Source organism: Thamnophis sirtalis, unplaced genomic scaffold (genome assembly GCF_051295495.1).
Source record: "Thamnophis sirtalis isolate CommonGarterSnake01/CBP01778 unplaced genomic scaffold, rThaSir2_p1.2 scaffold_1, whole genome shotgun sequence".
Lineage (NCBI taxonomy): Eukaryota > Metazoa > Chordata > Lepidosauria > Squamata > Natricidae > Thamnophis > Thamnophis sirtalis.
The window spans coordinates 67482891-67504361 of NW_028261381.1; the positions used below are offsets into that span (position 1 = coordinate 67482891).

Consider the following 21471-nt stretch of genomic DNA (forward strand, 5'->3'; position numbering starts at 1 on the left):
ATCTGGTTTTGCAATGGTCAGATTTGCTCTCACTCTCCCTGACAACATCAGAACTAATTTTCACAAAATCCACTTTCCACAATGCATGCATATTTACATACTCTGTAGAAATGCCATTCAGGTCATGTCAGTCATTTAAATTAATTTCAGATCATGCATATACTTAGTTTGAGTTGAGATGCTAACACTGCAAAAAATTCAGAATGATCTCCCACTGGGATCAGCTTTGTTGTTAATAAAGAGTGATAGCATCTGAATAGTAAAGGGGAGGAAGAGGTTGGTACAGGAAAATAGAAGCTAAAACCTGCCGTGATTTACCTGAAATAATAATAAGAAAAAAATCTCAATTGTTCCTCAAGATGAGATTTCCCCTTTAGCACTAATAGTAATCTCACTACTAAACAGTCTACTTGAATGAATTTCCTCCTGGGGCTTGTCTTGGAATCTAATGGAAATGTGGGGAGCCAAGGAGGCTATAATGCAGAATTACAAGAAGTCCAATTTCTCCTTTGAAATAGATATCTACCTATCTAAAGCAAATTCTCTTTCTTTGCTGATAGGAAAAAATAGAGAAGAATAACTTTGCCAAGCACCCAGTTGGATCGTGCATTTTTTACCCATCCATCTTTCATTAACTTATTTATCCATGTTGCCTGGAGATGATTATCTATCTATCTATCTATCTATCTATCTATCTATCTATCTATCTATCTATCTATCTATCTATCTATCATCTATCTATCTTTTTATCCATCCATCCATCCACCCATTTCAAAAAAGTGCAATTCTGAATGATGTACATCTAATCCACAAAACAGATACAGTATTCTTTTTGTGGAATGCCGTTGATAATGGGCTGAATGGAACAGGGGTATCAAATGGCAGAGAATAACCAGTATACTCTAAAAATAATTTCATTAAGCTCTGCTTAATAGGTGTTATTGAGGCACTGCTTGGAGTCACACAGAAGGTCAGTTGATTTGGTCATTTTTAAAGAGATTCCACTCTGAGCCATTTGCAGAAAAGATGACATAATGATGAATACATTTATTCTGGAGTAAGGTTGCAGGAATTACTGACTACTTAATCAAATGCAGTATTTAATTATTTAGTACTCTCTCATAATAGATTGGCACTTCATTTTCAAAATATCTTTGGTTCTGAACAGCAGGTAAACTGGAATAAAAATCGGAACTAGAAAATGTTTAAAACAAATGTGAACTTCTGCAGTTTCATTTTTACAGTGAGCACTATTTCATGAAAATAGATGATGATGATGATGATGATGATGATGATGATGATGATGATGATGATATCATCATCCATTCAGTCATGTTTAACTCTTGGCAATTCTATGGGCCAGGTCTCTCCACATCTTCCGATCTTGCACTACTTCTTTGAGTTGTTCTGTGCTCTGGCTGGTGACTGCTTTGACGGTTAAGGCTAAGGGCTTATTTCAGGGGTCAAAAGAAAAGAAGACCCTGTCTTATTTTCGGGGAAACATAGTAGTTGGAAAGAATAATTCTTGTGAGTCCATTAAACTATTTTCTCACAAACATAATTGCTAGCCTCTCATATTTTTTCATTCAGATTGAATGCTAGAGGAATTGAAAGCTTTGATGCGTATAAGACCAATTTGATCCATATTGAACAAATAGTACCGGCAACTAGAAAAAGCTTTCAAAAACATTCCAACCATAAGATTGAGTTTTTAAAAAAGTGTTTATTACTCACAACGTATCAAATATTGTTTCTCAAATTTGAATGAGTCCTAAATTAGATACAGCAGCTTTCTTTCAGATTATTTATGGCTGTTCTATCATTTTAAGTTAAGGATGGAAGTGGTTTTCGGTGGTGACATATTAATGATATTTCATTTTAAATTATGTTTTAATTTCAGTCCAGTCCAAGCCGAGCAAACCTCCTGTTCTCAGAAATACCAGCAGCAGCACCACAACTGCAGAACCAGGTAAAAACACAGGAGGGAAAACTCTATTTAGGAAGTAACATTTTTAAACCTACCATGTGTTTTGCATTAAGGATGAGAGGACAAATATTATCTAGCAGGTCTGGAGCCCTGATGCAGAGAATGTAAAAATAAGGAATGTCTCACATGCCTATTTCTATCCATGGTATCAGGTTGTCTATAGGGTAGAGTCAAAATAGTGAAGATGTGTGATCAAAGCTGCATCTGTTTTCTACATTCATTGTGGCCAGTTGATGCTTTGGACCACATACTGCTACAACCCCGCTATGTTCCTCCATTATTACTGAGTTCTTTGTGAACCATCCAGATAGATTTTTGAGGGTATGATGACATTGTTCACTCAACTCTTTGGAGATGCACATGACAGGATCAACTAGCAAGTAATTTCCTTATTTAAGTTGCACATTGTAAAACTCTACGTTTATGAACTCTTTTGAATGGTGTCTTAGGCCAGTTCCTCACTAGCAATTTATACTGTTTTACAATTTCAACCAACTAACACGGAGTTGGTTGAAAGCCTTCGTTATTTCAATTATTTTGACACTGAAAGGGATAGATGTTGCTGCAATATACCAATAAGGAAATGGTCTTAATCTGATTCTTATCTTTTTTCCCTTCTCAAACCAGCAATTAATTTTGTTCACAAGATTGCTTTCTATGGCAGGAGAGGGAGGAAAAAAATAGGATGGGAAGAACAGAAAGGGTCTCACTTTTATTCTGCTCCACCAGTCACTCCAATCCCCTGGAAATGGAGAAAAGAAATGACTCATCAAGTTGGAGTGAACTGGAGTTGTGGATATGAATTTTAATTTGTAATTTAATATTAAGCAATTGCTTTCTATTTGTTAGAATATTTAATCAGTGGAACAACTTACCTCCAGAAGTTGTGGATGCTCCAACACTGGAGGTTTTTAAGAAGAGATTGGACAACATTTGTCTGAAATAATATAAGTTTCCCTGCTTGAGCAGGGGGGTCAGACTAGAAGACCTCCAAGTTCCCTTCCAACTCTGTTATTCTGTTTCAGAGATTTGTATTCCATCCTCCCCCAACCTCAATAAGCCTCTATATTACTATATGATTAAATATAATTGAGTTAAAAATGAATTTATTAAGATTGGAGCAATGAAAGGAAGGCAAAAAAAAATCAGCACCAGATATTTGTATAAAGCTTTTGATTTTAATAATTGGAGGAAGAAATAAGGAGGTTGCCTAGCAACAAAACAACCAAATGTGTTGAGTAAGCAGCTTCTTTGGGCAAGACTTCAATTGTTGTAGAATCACTCAAAAAGTGACTTTGTTGGTCCTCCGATGTTTTTATACCCCTTGCTATTCGCTCGCAAAGGGAGCCCATTTATTAAGTCATTTTTCTTCAGTCTCCCCTTCCTCGTGACCCATTCATTCTTTTTTCATATATTTGGTGATTTAATCCCTTACTCATTTCTGTAAGTGAGTACATTTACTCATTACATTTATAGAAATGTAATTTGAAGACTTGTGGACTTCATCTCCCAGAATTCCTTAGCCAGCCAGCCATGAGAGTTGAAGTCCACAAGTCTTAAAGTTGCCAAGTTTGGAGATCCCCTGCTCTAAATGACCAAAGTACCTCAACATGTCTTTCATATCGACTGTTCAGTTTTTTTTATTCAGTTAATATTTATCCATTACTTATGTATTCCTGACCGTGTCTTTTCTTGTTTTATTACATTTATTCTTCCTACTACTTTCCCCTTTGTGTAAGGAAGTAGTACAGGTTGTCGTCGACTTGCAACAGTTGGTTTAATGACCGTTCAAAATTACAATGGCATTGAAAACGGTGGCTTATCATTTTTCACACCTACAACTATTGCAGCATCCTTAGTCACATGATCAAAATTTGGACGCTTGGTAACGGATTCATTTTTATGACTGTTGCATTGTCCTGGGGTCAAGGGATCAACTTTTGTAACTTTCTGATAAGTAATGGGGAAGCCAGATTCATTTAACAACCATATTATTACTTTAACTAACTTGTCACTAAGTTAACAATTGCAGTGGTTCAATTAATGACTGAGGCAAGAAAGGTCATAAAATGGGGCAAAACTCACATAACAATGTCTCACTTAGCAACAGAATTTGTGGGCTCAGTTGTAGTCATAAGTCGAGGAATACCTGTAACTCCAGGCTAATAGGCATAGATGCAACCTTTGTGCAATACTACTACATAAGCAAATCGCTTATGGATTATAATATAGTTCAAATTACACTACCTTATATTTGCATATTTACCAGTTTTCAACGTCCCCACAACGTTTATGACCTCCCTTTCCTTACTTTATTGCTATGGCTTTTGTGTACTGAAGCCTTAAAGCTGTTCAGCTTCCATGCATAAGATGACTGGAAATGAAGCAGGTTTAAGAAATGCCTTTCTGAATTTTCTTTGTTTTGGCCAAGATGATAGTCTGATTCACTTTCCCAGCTGGATTTACCATGAGCCTTGATTAATGGACCTCCCTGTATTTCTTTATCTTTCCCATCTGTGTCAGGAAAACAAGTTTGAATCACTTTCATTTCTGTAGGGGATTCCTTGAAAATACATCATTTCTTTTGAGTGAACCTTCTCCATTGATTCTCCCTTATAGCTGACTTTTTCCCATCAGTATCTCCCCAATGGGGAAAGAGGAAAACATTACAGTTTTATCATTTTTTCCTATCACTAGAGTCAGAAGGGAAAAGTAGCAGAACATTTTCCAGTTCAGCAAGGAGGAAGAGGAGGAGGAGAAAGAGGATGGTGGGGGGGGGGGGAGGAAAAACTTCTCTTTCACTGTTCCATTACTGAACTTATCAAAGAAAAAGCAACTCTTTACACCTTCTCATTGGTGAACTTGTAAAAATAATATGGCCATGTATGGCAGTGATTAGTGATTGCTCCTATCACTATACTCAACAACGAAACAGAATGCAGAGGTTTGTCTTTGCTAAAATGAAAAATGCTTGGACTGACACAAGTTAAAAACACTACTTAGGTGTGTAGCAGGAAATGGTGTGCAGAGGTTGCTTTTCTGGTGGCCTGGAGATGAAGAAAGGAGACAACATCATGCAGTCCTTTTCTTGAGAAATGGCCAGTGGACCAGGCTCATGCCAAAGCAAGCTGGTAGTGCAGACTAATGTGTCTATAATTCACATTCAAATCTTTAAAAGACTCCTTCTGGCATTCTTTTAGTTCAGCTTCATCCCAAATCATTTATCACTTCATTTTCAATTCTATCTCCTCTGCTGTTTGTTTCTTGTTTATTCTTCTCCGGGTCCAAAAGAACTTCTTATTCACTCTGCATTTTCTCTGCTTCTTTTTCTCTTACATTCCAAGTTTTAATGTCCCAAACACCACTGTCATCACTAGAGAGATAAGCTTCTTCAGGGGGACAGAATGAGATGCACGGATCTCTCAGTCATCTCCTTCGTCTGACTGCTTTATTCTGACCATTGATGGAAGATAGACTCTTCAGAACAATAGCATTCCAAAATACGATAATGTATAATTGATTTAGAAGTCCACGTGGCCCTGTCATTATTTTCCAAAATCTATGTGCATAGAGATCAGATGGGGGAGACGCTGACCAATTTTCACTACATCCATCTCATCTGTTCCTGGTTGTCAAAGAATATAATTTGCTTTCCTGTTTGAAATTATGCTGGTGTTTTCCAGGAATGCAGTCCCTATTTTCAATTGTGCAGTAGTGCTCAGTGTGTACTTGGGAATCTGCTGGACAAAAATAGCTAAGTGCCCCACTGGGATTCTTCCCAGGCAGAGGCGTCTACCTCAGCAGTGGTATTTGAGGTTACCTGAGCTCCATGCACACTCACCTCAGTGACATTTTTATCAAAGAGGCAGGAAGCTGTGTGGGTGGTAGTTTGTGTGTACCCAACCTCATCGATAAAAGGACTGGGGCAGGGTGGGGAGGGAGAGTGGTTCTTATTTCTTTTTTGTGACCTTTTGGGGGGACCCATTGGGTGGTGCAGGGGATTTCTACCACAGCCTAAGCTGGGATGGTTCTTGGCCGTTTCCATTTTGGGATAGAGATAGTCCTTGACATATGACCATAATTGAGTCCGAAGTTTCCATTGCTAAGTGAGACATTTGTTAAGTGAGTTTTGCCCCATTTTATGACCTTTTTGCCTCAGTTGTTAAGTGAATCACTTCAGTTGTTAACTTAGTAACACAGTTGATAACTGATACTGGTTTCCTCATTGACTTTGCTCATCAGAAGGTGGTAAAAAGCGATCACATGAGCCCAGGACATTGCAACCGTTGTAAATATGAGTGTCTCCATTTTAATCATGGGGATGTGACAATGGTCGTGTGAAAAATGGTCATAAGTCACTTTTTTTCAGTGCTGTTGTAACTTTGAACGATCACTAAGCGAACTGTTGTAAATCAAGGACTACCTGTATTGTGAACTCCCTAATAGTTAATCCACCTGGGAGCATTCATTTGGTCAATCCAACTGAAGTGTGTGTATATGTGATAGAAGGGCAGTGAATCATAATATACAATTCCCACATACATATGCCTTTTCTCCACAGTAGTTTCATATCTGTTTAGCTATTAAAAACTCTGGTGGAAAGCAAAATTGATCGTCACTTGCTGCTTTGTGCTCAATGTGCCATCTAATGTAAGGGAAAGCATTTTTTAAGCATTTAAACAATTGTTTACTTCTTTAGAAATGTAGAAAGTATGCTTCTGCATATTGCTCTTAAGTGGAACAGGGGACAAAACCCTTGCAAATCCTCAAGACATTTTGCCATCCTCTGCGCTACATTATCACGAGAATGTCTCTCACCTAAAATTCAGGTTGGAGAGATTTCTCGACAATTGGATTCTGCTGCTATCAGAACATATTTTAGATGGATCCCCCTGTGCGGTTAAAGCGATTGATTTCTTTGTACTTAAGATGGCTGACACAATCAGCACAGAATGAAGTGGATGATGATACCTGAAAGAGAAACAATGGGCTGCAGCATTTCACATTCTCTACACTCTCTGGTCTTTTAAAAAAAATTGAGCAGGTTTTTTTCCACCTTGGCAACTTTTTAAGATGTGTAACTTATGTTGGCTGGGAAATTCTGGGACTTAAAGTCCACACATCTTAAAGATGCCAAGGACGAGAAACCCTGCAATAGAGTCAACTTTAAATAATTTTTTTCTAATGAGTAGGTTTTTTTTATTAGCAGGAACTTTGGTACATGATAGAGCAATCAAAAAGTCAACTGCTTATCATCAGATAGTCACTTCATTCTGCTGTTATGTGCAGATGTTGATCTTGATTAATGAATATTAAACTTATGTTGTTGAGCGTGATAAATTTAGCACCATACTATTACTACTGGGGCAGGCAGTAGTACATCATTGCATAAATGGAACTATCACTATCAAATAGTTGCCTGCAAATAGGAAATTAGAAAAGGAAAGTCTCTTATGGATCATTCATCCTGCAGTGAATGCTTATAAGATAATATGAAGTGGAATAAAGATAATCTACTATCTTCTCTCAATAGTCATTTAGAGCTTTCTTCCACTTGTACCTAACTGTGGCACAAATATACCCTTGCAACATGTTCTTGTTACAATAGAGCCTCCATCTTGTCCCCAGCTCGTGAGTGGGGCATACTTAAACTCTCCTTAGCTGTATTGTTACTAACATTGTGTTTTCCTCCCTTAGTCCTACACCATCAAGAATGTATGAAATATATTAGGCTTTGTGCTCTATTGCCTTAGTGGGAAGGCAGATGACTGACAGCGACATGAAACAAAAGTGGTACAGGCAGAACAGAGATTAATAAATGGGACAGCAAATGTCATGCCTGTGTTGTTCTACACTATCTCAAGGATTGATAGTTTCAAATAGCAGTGGGGAAAAAGTCCACAGATCCCTAAATAAGTTTTCTGTTCTTAGGCATTTATCCATTTATTTCAGAAATCCTCAAAATATTATATATTTTACAAGAGTCTGAGATGGTTCCAGGTGAAACTTTCTAACGATCCCGCAGCTCTTCCATCCTTCCCCGTCTCCAAAAATCTGTCAAAGAAAAGGAAAATCAGAATAGCTTCACTATGGGTTTTTTGATTGACATTGTTAAGACTATTACATTGCAATTCAAGTTGCACAAATTCTGATTGTCTTTAATATCTCAACTTCTTATTTTGCAGAAATTCCAAAATTACGTCTGATGGATGGAGGAAGCAACTGTTCAGGCAGAGTCGAGTTGGAAGTGATAGGCATCTGGGGCACAGTATGTGGTGACAACTGGGACCTTGCTAGTGCTGAAGTTGTGTGTCGGCAGCTTGGTTGTGGTTCAGCCTCTCAGGCTCTCAGAGGCACTCATTTCCAAAATGGGACCCATATGTATGAAGTGAAATGCTCAGGGCACGAATTGTATCTATGGGACTGTCTGTTCAAGAGGAGCCATGATTGTGGACACAAAGAAGATGCTGGTGTGATTTGTTTAGGTTTGTGAATGGAACTTAACTAAATTTCTGTTGTTTGTGTTGATGTTTAATTAATTAATTCATTCATTGGGGTTCAGGCATGGAAATGGGACCCAGATTTTTTTATTTTATTTATTTATTTTATTTGGTTTGCCAAACATGTACAAGATAACCGGTATAAGTATAAACATGGATAATGTTTACAGACAATAAAAGGAAATAAGTACAAATAAATGAGGACAATAGGACAAGGATGGTAGCAGGGGTGGGTTCCTGCCAGTTCTAATCTCTTCTATAGAAGAGGTTCCAGAAATCTACAGTGTCAAGTCTTAGAGCTGTCAAGTTTGAACACCCCTGAGTTTTTTTCTAAAGGGTTAGTGGTGCAAGGGTCTTGTAACTTGACAGCTTTAAGACTTGCGTGCTTCAAATGCCAGAGTTTTTGAGCCAACATTTTGGTTGCTAAGCAAGAGCGTTGTTAAGTGAGTCTCATCACATTTTACAAGTTGGCCATGCCCACCCAGTCACATGGCCGGCAAGCCACTCCAACAAAGCAGACCACACCTATAGAAGAGGTTCTAAAAACTTTTGAAACCCACCACTGGATGGTAGGCACGCTAGTGCGCTTATGCACGCCCCCTTTATGGACCTCTTAGGAATGGGATGAGATCCACGGTAGATAGTTTGAAGTTGAAGCTGTGGGGGTTTGAGGATGTAACAACAGAGTCAGGTAGAGCATTCCAAGGGTTGACCATTCTGTTGCTGAAGTCATATTTTCTACAATCAAGTTTAGAGCAGTTAACCTTGAGTTTGTATCTATTGTTAGCACCGATTGCTTATGTTGGTGACCTATGGCAGGAAAGGATAGGAGAAGTGTAACTCTCCCCACCCTCTGCACAACATCCAATACCATATGTCATAATATTCTTTTGGATTGCCTACGGGGGGATAAGTGTGGGGAGCACTGTTCTACATGGATTCCTTTCTTCCCTGAGCAGTTGGTTTCATTACTTCCACTAGTGCAGTGGTTCTTAGTCTTTTCTTCACCACAGACCCCCCTTTAAAAGACCTTTTGTGGCCATGGACCACAAAGACTCAAGATTTAAATCATAATATTTCTTCAAGCCTTTGTGGCCCCTTGGGGTCTGCCAACTACAGGTTGGGAACCACTGCACTTGTGGATGGATGAGAGTCAAGTGTAGAGGCTCTGTATCGTGGGTTCCTGAGGGCTCTACCCTCATCTCCAAATTATTTAACAACTACATGAAGAAATTCATTATCCATGGAATTGGATAATGGATAATTGGAAAAATTCATTATCCATGGAATTGTCCTTGAAGACCATCTACAGGTAAAAACTTCAGCTGGCCCAAAATGCATCAATCCAGGTTGTAACCAGTTTGACTCATTGCCTCTACATAACTCCTTTACAGGAGCTGCACTAATTATCAACATGCTATTGTGTGCAATTTAAGCTGCTGGCTATCACTTTTAAAGCCTTTCATGGATCAGAATCTTTGTATCTGTGAGACTGCATGCACTATACAGAATTTGCCTGTTCCATGAATTGCAAAAGGGAGGATGTAGGTTCCTAAACCAAGGTAAATCCAGGACTATCCCTAGAGTTCAAACTGCACTACTTTATCAATAAGCCATCGTGTACTGATGTCATCTTAACCCATAGGTAAAATCCTTTTCAGAGATTTGTCTGAAGATACTCTCAACAGAGATGGGTCATCAAAGGAGCCTCACATTCACTTCTTCAAAGATTCAAATACTGTAGAAGGCCTAAAGAGGAAAGATAGTGGCTTTGAATTAGATGTGGGTGCAGCTCTATGGAGAGACTTGCTGGAGACAAAGAAGATTCTCTGCCATGACAACCAGGAGATAAGCATTGATATCAATTCCCCACTAAAGTGTCTTCAGAAAAGACATAGACCTAATAATAGGAGAAGATGAGATTATAGTGTCATTCAATGTTACATCACTCTCTACATCCATAAACCCAGAACTAGCAAAATAGCAATAGCAATAGCAGTAGACTTATATACCGCTTCATAGGCCTTTCAGGCCTCTCTAAGCGGTTTACAGAGAGTCAGCATATTGCCCCCAACAATCTGGGTCCTCATTTTACCCACCTCGGAAGGATGGAAGGCTGAGTCAACCCTGAGCCGGTGAGATTTGAACCGCTGACCTGCTGATCTAGCAGTAGCCTGCAGTGCTGCATTTAACCACTGCGCCACCTTGGCTCTTATTAATAATTCTTATTAAATAATATATGGCAGCAGTACTACACAATGTATCCAATCTAACCAAATATACTAAGATTGAAAAACCCAGAATCATAGATCTCATCAACTTTTGCCTCACTAGCTATTTTCAGTTTGATAGATAAGTACAGCAATAAATTAGAGGATCATCCTTGGGCTCACGCTCTCAGGACTCATAGCAGAGACAGTAATGCAGTTTAGAAACTATAGCATTCCCACACATATAACCCAAAGTATGGATCCAGTATGTAGATGACACCTTTGTAGTAATAAAAAAAGGAATAATTAGAGAAGACACATGAAACAATCAGCATGGTCTTCAAAGGATTACATTCACAAGGGAAGAAGAAAACAACACATTCCCTTACTGGATGTCCTCATCAGCACAGGAAATGGCAGAAAATTAGAAACAGATCTCTATCAAAAATTCACCCACACTAACGAAGTGCTTCACTGTCAAAGTAACAATTCAACCTCCTGCAAGAGGAGCTGTGTAAGAACTTTATTCGATGAACACAAACTCACTGGAGCAACCCAGACCACCAGAAAAAGTAAAACAGACCATCAATACAACATCTTCCAACAAAATGGATACACATATAACTTTATCAAAAAAATGCCTGACCAATCAACCCATTACGACACAGTCAATGCAAACTATAAAAAGGATAACACTGTCATATGTCAAAATCATCTCATCAACCAACAGACAGCTTAGTATAGCACACTACCTAAAGCTTCCAAAATACCTTGTAAACCAAAAGACCCAGTAGCCCTAAAATAAAAAACAGGAGCCATCTATAACTTAGAGTCAAAGGACAAACAGACACTAAATAGGACAAGCAGGCAGAAGACTAACAGAGTATGTCCATGAACACCAACTAGCAGTCAGAAGATTATTTAAATTAGATTTGTAGCTATTTTAATTAAAAATTAGAGGAAGATTTGTGCCAGGTTTGATATGAATTATTACAAAATGGTTTTGTGACTTTGTTTTAATCATTGGGGGAAAATAGTAGATTGTCCACTGAAGAAAAACCTTCGTTTTCTGAAGTAGTGCTGGATACATTTTATTATCTGGAGGTTTCCTTTAATACTTAGGCAAAATCTTCAGTTTCCTTTGTAATGCTTTTAATCTTTCTTTCTAAAGCAATAGGAGATGCATCTGATCTGTCCTCTGCTTGATTTAATACTTCAGGTTTTAAATTAGTTTTTATTTTTATAAGCCAGCATGAACGAGTTCAGTGGCCATATAAATTTTCTAAATAAATAAATATCTAGACTAGCATGTCTTCTTTCAGTATACTCTTCTCAAGACTAAAAATATATTGGTCTTTGGGCCACTACTTGTAAAATTTGGTTTCCAGATTCTTCAAATCCTTCTTAAAATGTAACATTAAAACTGGACTTGGCAAACTGCCTGCAGCCTGACCAGTGCAGAATAGAAGTAAATAATTTCTTCTTAAGACCGTGTACACCATGCTGCTATTAGATACAGCCAAACACCACATTGCCATTTTAAGCAGTGATATTTCACCACAAATCTTTGTCCAGAGCAAAAGATGGCACCCTGTCTCCCTGCTTCTGAAGCCATAACTGCCTTATCTTACTAACTTGTTTCTCTACATCAAGACCAATACAGCCTCCAGACACTGGTCAAGACTTTTATTGCATCACCCACACATTCTGAAGTACAAATGTAACACTGAGTATCATCTGCATATTGATGATATCTCTGAGGTAAGTTAGGACAGAAAAAAAAAGACTCCACGAATGACTGGAACTAGACTTTATTGAGATAGGTTATAGCAACAGAATCTTGAAACCCTGAATGAGTTTTCCTCTCCCTCCCTTTTATACTAGTGAATTAGTGAGTAGTCAGTCTCAGTTTCTTTCTCACGCTTTCTCTTTTTCTCAGGAAACATGTTCTTGAAACCATCATCTCAGCTTAGTTTCTCCAAGATCGTCTCTATGGTCACTGCAATATCTTACTCTAAATACTTGAACAACTTTTCCAGTGGTTTTATGTTACATAAAATAGGAGAGAGCCTGCGGCATCTCATTACTAGCCCATTTCAAGGTAAACCAGGGCATGAAAGTAACACCACAGGAAAATTAAAACTATTTTTTTATCAAGGTAGGCTCTAGTAACAAAATCTTGAGAGTCTGATTGTGTTTTTTTTCCCATTCCACTTATACTCTAGTGCAGTGGTCTCCAACCTTGGCAACTTTAAGACTTGTGGACTTCAACTCCCAGAGTTCCTCAGCCAGCTTTGCTGGCTGAGGAACTCTGGGAGTTGAAGTCCACAAGTCTTAAAGTTGCCAAGGTTGGAGACCACTGCTCAAGTGAATTGGGGAGTAGTAAGCCTCCTCTAAATACTCTCTCCCTTCCCAGGACATAAAGAATGCTTCTGTCCTTTTGTTTGTTTGTTTATGTGATGGTTTCTGGATATTTGCTTCAAGGTCACCCCCTCCAGGTCTCTACACCCATTAGAAGAGCTCTGCAGCTTATCTAGTTCCCCTCCACCTCAACTGATCACAGAGATGGATACTATAGTCAATGGTATTAAAGGCAGCACAGGGTCACTCTCCCCCTTTTAAAACCTCCTCATCAGTCACCTGCAAGAGTGACAATGTGGGTTCAGTTCCCAACTTTCCATGCTCAGGTTTCAACCCTGACTGAAAAGGATCATGATCAACTTGTAAGCCTCCAGGAAAATTACATTCCTTTTACATTTATTGTATCCTTGCTGGCCTTATGGTTGTGATATTTTATTATTCAGGTTGTAGAACTCTACATTTCTCTCTTGAATTTCATCTGGATAGCTTTGGGCCCAGAGTTCCATCTGTCAGAATTGTTTTGAATTCTGTCTTTGATTCTGCATTTTGTACTGTTAGTCACTTAGTTCTATGTCATCTGCGAATTTGATAAATGTCCCCAGGTTGCTTTATTTCAAGTCTAAATACAACACAAAACCTAAGACAGATCTTTGGCATGCTACTTGCGTTGATGCAAGCTGATATTTATTAAGTGATACAAGCTGAGGCATGTGTTGAGCATTTGGGGATAATGGCAATTCAATCAACCATGTCTTTTGCTAACAGTAATATTGTCCATCCTGCACTTAAGGTATCTTTTCGCACAATACATGCATTGTTTTGCGTATTGGCTTTGTGTCCCTGTGGCATCATTCCTGTTCATCCCACTACTTGGCACTTAGGCTGCAGCCATTCTAGCGGGCCTTTCAAGAGGAAAGGTGGCCTGACAGTTCTTAAGCCCTCAGAGGAACTGACAGGATTTTTTGGCAGACAGTCAGACGAATAAAATGTAAAGTAATAGGGCTGGAGGAGTGCAGGTAAATAATTTTCTTTACCTATAATATGAAGCGGGGTGTTTTTAAATTTTATTTTATTTTTTGCCACTGCAGAACCTGTGAGTATCCATGCTCATTCTTGCTCTTTGTTTCCACACTTCAGGTTAGCAGAATTAAAGGCATAAGGAAACAGGGGACGCGTGGCTGTGCCCTTAAAAGAAAAGGAAAAGAGAAGAACACAAAAGCAGGGAAGATTAATAGAAGCAGATAGATAAAATAAGGGCAAATGGCAAGGATTAAGTTAAATAGCAGAGGCATCAATGCATTCTCTTCTGGCTGCTTGCTTATCAGTGCTGTAGGAGGATAATTATGATTTGGGGGGGGGGGGCTACAGTATATAACTCATACCATGAAGCTGTTTGGTTTTTCTGGAAAGGGCACTTGAGATGCCACTTGGCAACTGTCTTACCATCACCATCTGCAGATGTCCTAACTGTGTGACAGGTTAGCCAATGTAGCTTGTTTGGAAAGTGAGAAACCTGCTATCCTATTAGCTATTGTGATCTGCAGGAGGTTTCAGCTGGCTTTGATTGGAAAGGTTGTTTTCTTCCATATCTCTGATGTGCTTCATTCCTTTATTGATTCTGATCTTACAACAATGTTCATGATGCAAAACCCATGCACGCTCTGTAATTCTGAGTCTCTGAGATATGGGCTGGGGTTAAGGTTTGCTTTCCCCAGGAGAATTCTGCTTCTTATTCATGCACACATTTTTATCTTAGAATATACAGTCTTGGCAAGCTAAGTCTCAACATATCCTTATTGATCTGAATTTGAAACTAGTTGGTGAAGATGATGGAACTTGTGGAGACCGCCAAATTAACTTATTTGATTAAAGAAAGTAAACCGTGGCTACATTTCTTACCCCTTATAGACTTTTTGAATAAAAATGAAAAAAAATCACTTATGATTTGTGGATTAAAAAAACAAATTTAAATAATAGGAAAGAGTGAACTTTCTTTTCAGAAAGAAAGTAATTGGGAGTAAGAGATAATTTATACTTCTATTTGCTGCAGAAAATTCTGCTTTCTATTTCTTTCTTTCTGCATTTTGACTTTTTTCTTTTTTCTGCTTGTCTGTCTTTACCTGTTATTGGTTTGTGTTAGTTTTTATGCTCATTGTAAAAATTTCAATAAAAACCTGACATTGATTCACTTCTTCGGTGTTAAATGATTTTGTTTTTTAATTTTTTTGTATCCTTTTATAATTTCAGGCTCACTGGCTAACCAGACGCCTACAGATTCAACAGAAAGAGAAACTGTGACTTCAGTCTCCCATCTACCTAGTCTCAGTAAGTAAAATCTCTTTAAAGTACTTCATCTGCACACCATGTAATTGCTTAAAGAAAGTCCTTGTAGATTGTCTGCTTACTAAGAGCTTACTACATGCTAATTCAATTTGAGCAGTGTTTTTTATTCTTCTCTTTCTCAACTATATCTTTTGGCTTAGTCCCAATTCATCTTAGTGATATAAACAGCCAGAAGCAAAATTCCAATCTGACTGACATTTGGCAGTAGACTGAATCAGTAGTTCATAAAATTTGCATTACAATGATCCCTAGAATAATAAATGCATGTGTACAACTCCCTAAATCAATATACAGGTAGTCCTCAGCTTACAACAGTTTATTTAGCTACGGTTCAAAGTTACAACAGGACTGAAAAAAGTGACTTATGGCCGTTTGTCACACAACCATTGCAGCATCCCCATGGTTACATGATGATAATTCCAATTCTTAGCAACCGTTCATCTTTATAAAGGTTGCAGTGTCCTGGGGTTATGTGATCAGCTTTGGCAATCTTCTGACAAGCATAGTCAATGAGGGAATCCAGATTTTCTTAACAACCATACCACTAGCTTAACAAATGCAATGATTCACTTAACAACTGTGGCAAGAAAAGTCATAAAATGGGGCAAAACTCACTTAACAAATGTTTCACTTAGCAACATAAACTTTAGGCTCAGTTGTGGTCCTCACTTGAAGACCACCTGTATTCATTTAATTGATCTTAAGGTTAAACAAGAAATAAATATGCCATTTTAGTTTCAATAATTAAAATTATTCAATAATCAATAATAATAACTAAAAATGTTGACCTCCCACTCTGTTCAAATCTAATTGTGACCCATGGCTCTAATTTGTTTATTTCTCATGGGGTCATAACCCATAGTCTCAGAACTTATGGGTGGAAACATTCCCTAGAAGTTATGTTTCACTGATGCATTTTGAAAGAAAGCAAAACCTCACCTCTGATTGGTTAAACTCCCATGAAGACAGAGAATCAGAGAGTTAGGATGATGCTTGGCTGCCACTAACTGAGCAGCTTTTGTTATAAGAGTCCTGGAAAGAGAAGGGCAACTGATTTTCTCCCAAAGAAAAAATACATATGAAAAAACAAAGGATAGGGGAAAAGAGAAGAGCCCAATCGGGAGCTTCAAAGTTGAGGAAAGCTAAAACTCATTTGTTTGTTTATCTGTAAAATATATTGGCCGCCCATCTTACTCAGGGTAACTCTGGGTGGCTAACAATCATATATCTGATTGTATAATTCATATATTCATCTGAAGGCAGCAGCTGAATATCTGGCTAAAGGTATTTATATTAATGCAATAAGTGAATAAGGAGAAACTGTTCAACCTATGTTCTTTTTAATGTTACTTTTTCTACCATATAGTTTTCATTAATCCATGTCCAAACAAGCGCAATGTAAGATAAAATAGAAATGAACAATTTTGGAGGAACAAAAATGAACTTACAGTATGGGTTACATATTGCCCAACAGTCTAGGAGAACGTGACCTTTTGATCTTGTGTTAGCCTCCCATGTAGCATTTCAGTTGTAATAGACACCTTTCTAAGCCAAGATAAACTGAGAAACGAGTGGGATAAACACCTTGTGTCTCTTCGGCTGCTGTGGTTTGGCTTGTCTGTTTCTAGTTGTTGAAAGTGTTTTCAGCATAGTTTGCAGGCAAAGCATATGATGGCCCATGCACGAGAACATACAAATGCCACTGTTTAGCATACTTGCATCAGATATCACAATGCAGATATGTCACGGTGCATATGATTTCATTGTGTGCCTATCCTGTTGGTCTCAGCATGGCTTTCTGTGGGTGCCGCAGGTGGAAATACTTGTGAATAATTGTGAAATTGTCTGGTCTTATTCATGGGTACTTTCAGGATGTCCTGATGAAATCAATGTTCTTTAATAATTTGCTGGTTTTTCTATAGTGTTCCATATTCTTTTTCAAATAAAAGTTATTGCTACTTCTTGAATAGACTTCTCTCAAAGCATCCCTTACCCAACCCCATTCTTAATCTATATCTTCAAAGTGATGTTGTTACTTAATTATCTTCAAGGTGATATTGGTTTGTGTGCTTGGTTGGTTGGGTATGTTATTATAATAAAAGCAGTCCCACTGCATTTTTTGACACTGTACTAGAGATTCCTTCTGGATTTTCTGTTCCCTGGTTTCTCATTTAATCTGATGGTAAAGAAATTGTTTTCAGATTTTCTTTTTAGATGGAGGAAATATTTGGAGAAATTCTCATGATTGAAGAGTAACACTGACTTACACTAACCTTAGATATGAGATGAAAGGTAGTAATAGTTTTATTATATTACTGGTAAATAGAAACTAAAGAAAAAAAAGATCCGGTTTGGTCTAGTGATTAAGGCACCAGGCTAGAAAACGGGACACCATGAGTTCAAGTCCCACTTTAACCATCAAAGCCAGCTGGGTGATCTTGTGCCAGTCACTCTCTTTTTAGCCCAACTCACCTCACAGGGTTGTTGTGAAAAAAAATAGGAGAAGTAAAGTGTGTTAAATCATTTGTAAAAATGATTTAAATTTGTAATAAAGGTGAAGTACAAAGAAAACAAGCAAAAAATATTTATCCTGTCTCTTCCAAGACTGATTACCTACAGAATCTCCCCTTATTTTTCTCTGCAGTAAAATCCCCCTGTGCCATTGGTTTTTGCTAAAAGCAGTGAATGGCTCAGCTACCCACACCAGAAAGTTTCCATAGCTAAGAGTGGACTTGAATTTGCTTCCTCGGTCTGAATTCTGACAACTGGCAGTCCCTATCTTCCCATGCTCCAGCTAAATTGCAAAGGAAAATATATATGAGAGTATTGCCACTAACTATTTTCAGATCAGGAATGTTATGAGTAGAATACAGTACTGCATTCTGCTGACTGCCAGCTGCCTTCAACTTGGCAGTTCAAATCCCACCAGGCTCAAGGTTGACTCAGCCTTCCATCCTTCCGAGGTAGGTAAAATGAGGACCCAGATTGTTGGGGGCAATAGGCTGACTCTGTGAACTGCTTAGAGAGGGCTGTAAATGCTAATTCTATGCTATGCTATGATAGAGAAGGTATGCATTGAAAGATGCTGTCACCTCAGCATCCTTGGATAACTTGCAAGCTCTAAAACATCACCCAAAGACCTTTTAAATACTTTTTAAAGCACCCTGGGACTGAAGTAGAAAAATAAAACAATATTTTTGGAAGAGAGATTTGCACCAATCTCCCCTGTCATGCACACACATACAGGTAGTCCTTGACTTACAATAGTTCTTTTAGTGACCATTTGAAATTACAACGACACTGAAAAAAATGGCTTATGTCCAGTGGTGGTTCTTCCTGTTTCGGACTGATTTGGCCAAACTGCTAGTGGTTTCGCGGCCTAGGTCGCTGGAATCGGCAGCAACCCAGGCCTGCCACGCCCCCGAAGTGGTTCTCTGGGTGGCGCCTATCTTGGTTTTTGCTTCTGCGCATGCGCAGAACAAATTTTATTGTACTGTGCATGTGCGCAGGACACACATCAAGCACATGCATGCGCAGAGCAGCCACGAGAGAGCTGGCAGTAGTGACTGCTGGAACCCACTCCTGCTTATGACCATTAAGAGCACTTTTGGCCATTGCAGCATCTCCGTGGTCATGTGCTTTACCTACAAGCAAAGTCAATGGGGAAGCAACATTCACTTAACAACCAGCTTACTAACCTATCAACTGCAGTGATCCACTTAACAACTGAGGCAAGAAAAGTCATAAAAATGGGGCAAAGCTCACTTAAATAATGTCTCACTTAGCAACATAAATTGTGGGCTCAATTATGGTCGTAAGTCAAGGACTACCTCTAAACGGCTTCAGAAAGCAGTTTTGTTCTTCCATTTTCTCATTTCTATCAAATGTTCCATTTGCAGCTTTTACAACTCCTGAAGACCTGAAACCAACATCACCAGATCGGAACCTGCAGACCACCTGCATCATTCTGGGTTTTCTCCTTTTTCTGAGCATTGTGATTATTATTATCCTTCTGCTGAAAAGACAGAAGAAAAATGGTACATTTCATGTAGTGGGGATCACAAGTGCTGGGGAGGAAATGGCTTAGAAGAAATATTTTGTTTATTCATTCAATCATTCGTCATATTTATATGGCTGCACATCTCACAAAATATAATTCTGGATGTCTTACAAGAAAAAAAGACTGCTATGGAACAGTAATATAAAAACAAACCAATTAATATTATGATTAAAAAGCAAGGAGAGAGCAACATATTAAAATGTGGTCAGAGCTATGGTGGGATGGGTTTTTTAATGCCAGCTTATGTAGAGGGCTAAATAAGCTGGGATAAACTGTGATTTGAAACACGAGACCAATTCCCTTTTTGCAGAAACAAAGTAATTGTGAAGGCTCCCTGCTAAGAATTCCTACAGCTAACAAGCAACAGCATAAGCTTAGAGCTTTTGTTAGGTGTGCCATTTCTGAAAACATCCATTAGGCTAGAATGGAAATTTCAATCTGCTGAAAGAAAGTGCATATGGTTTGATTAGTCAAGAGGCTGAGAGCCTTTCTACAGATCTACTTAATGCAGTCACTATTTCTCAGGGTCCTTTATATTACCCAGTTTATCATATCTGCACAATCAGATTTATTTGTATTGGAAGACAGAGATAAAAGAGATGGGTTTTTTTTTTAAAATCAGTACTGCTTAAGGTTGTGCAACACTTTGGATTTAATTGCCAAACGATGCTTTAGATCTTATGGGAGTGTAAAGGCACCCATGCAGACCACCTTAAAGCAGCCAGGTGACATAGCCCTAATATTCCAGGAAGGGCCGCAGCTTCTTCAGCATGTTGCAAGCAGTCAGGTGCTCCGTTTCTGCTCCAAAGCTCCAGTTGGAAATCAAAGTCAAGGTGCTGCTTAGCTGTAATCACCTTCAGCCTAATAGTGTCTGGCATCTCTTGTCATGTGCTTTTCAATGGAAGCAGGCAGATAGTGAAGTAGCAAGCACAGTCAGAGTGGAATACATAGATCTGTGACAGATGTATGTAATGAATATGATCTTACTACGGATGGGTCCTCAGATACCAAGAAAAGCTGTGGGTAAAAGAAGAGACGGGGCGGGGGCTTTTCCCAGTGATCTTATATAGTGAGCATTTTATTTGCAGATTGTGTTATATCTTCTGCTCCAGTATCAGCTCCTGTCCTGATGAATCAAACCTTGCAGAAGTTAACCACTGGAGGGGATGTCTCCTTGAGCGTCCACAAAACAGAAGGTATCAAAAGCTCTTGCCTGCTGCCTGCCTGCCTTATCTTTACTATCTTTCTTCTCACTTTTTTCCTTCTGTTTGCTATAAACAAGTAGTTTTTTTCTGGCTCTGATCAATTAAGCTAGAATTTCATCAGACCTGGTCATCCATAGTGGGCTGTAGGACACCAGCAGCCAAACAAGCCAACCAACAACTTTTGTGATTCTTAGGGAAAATCTGTCCTTTTAAGTTAGCATTTGTCTGGGTAGAAAATCTCCACTGTTCAGCTCTATCCTCAACTCCAGGCATCATCATCTGCAAAAACTGAAAACTCATGCATGTTAAATTCAAAGAATGCTTAATGTTCTTTTCTGTTAGAGTACTCGGCTTTATGCATGTTTGTTGTGGGGGTGGGGGTGGGGGTGGGGAAACAATGCAGCAGATCATTTTTTATTTTACTTCTTAAATTTGTATGCTGCCCATTTCCCTTCACAAGGTGTCTCTGGGTGACTTGCAAGTTATAAAAATAGTAAAAAATAATTAAAACATTAAAATTACACAGATTAAATTGTTATTAAAATCCGTATCTGCTGTTTGTTTGAAGCACTGATATGGCTACCTAACATAGGCAACGTGATTCTGGAGAGCAAATATAAAAACATAAGATCCTTTTAATCATCTATTTTCAATGATGTATCCAAGGAGAATTTTTTATAAATAGAGGAAATATATAAGAAATACATTCATGAATACAAGCAAAACAACTGAGACCAAATATAAATTCAATTTCTGGTCAAAAAATATTTACCCAACAGCAAATTCATATAGGCAAATTCTGTGA

The 21471-nt window shown here is 38.4% G+C and overlaps 1 protein-coding gene across 1 annotated transcript in view; it reads left to right on the forward strand.

The window, feature by feature from the left end:
* The window catches only part of CD6 (CD6 molecule), a 30654-nt gene that overhangs the window by 2011 nt on the left and 7172 nt on the right, over positions 1-21471 (forward strand). The window contains exons 3-8 of the mRNA XM_087703919.1: positions 1901-1969; positions 8173-8472; positions 12637-12798; positions 15306-15383; positions 19301-19438; positions 20574-20657. Of these exons, the coding sequence (XP_087560045.1) occupies positions 1901-1969; positions 8173-8472; positions 12637-12798; positions 15306-15383; positions 19301-19438; positions 20574-20657 (831 nt within the window). The remainder of the gene's footprint in view (positions 1-1900; positions 1970-8172; positions 8473-12636; positions 12799-15305; positions 15384-19300; positions 19439-20573; positions 20658-21471) is intronic.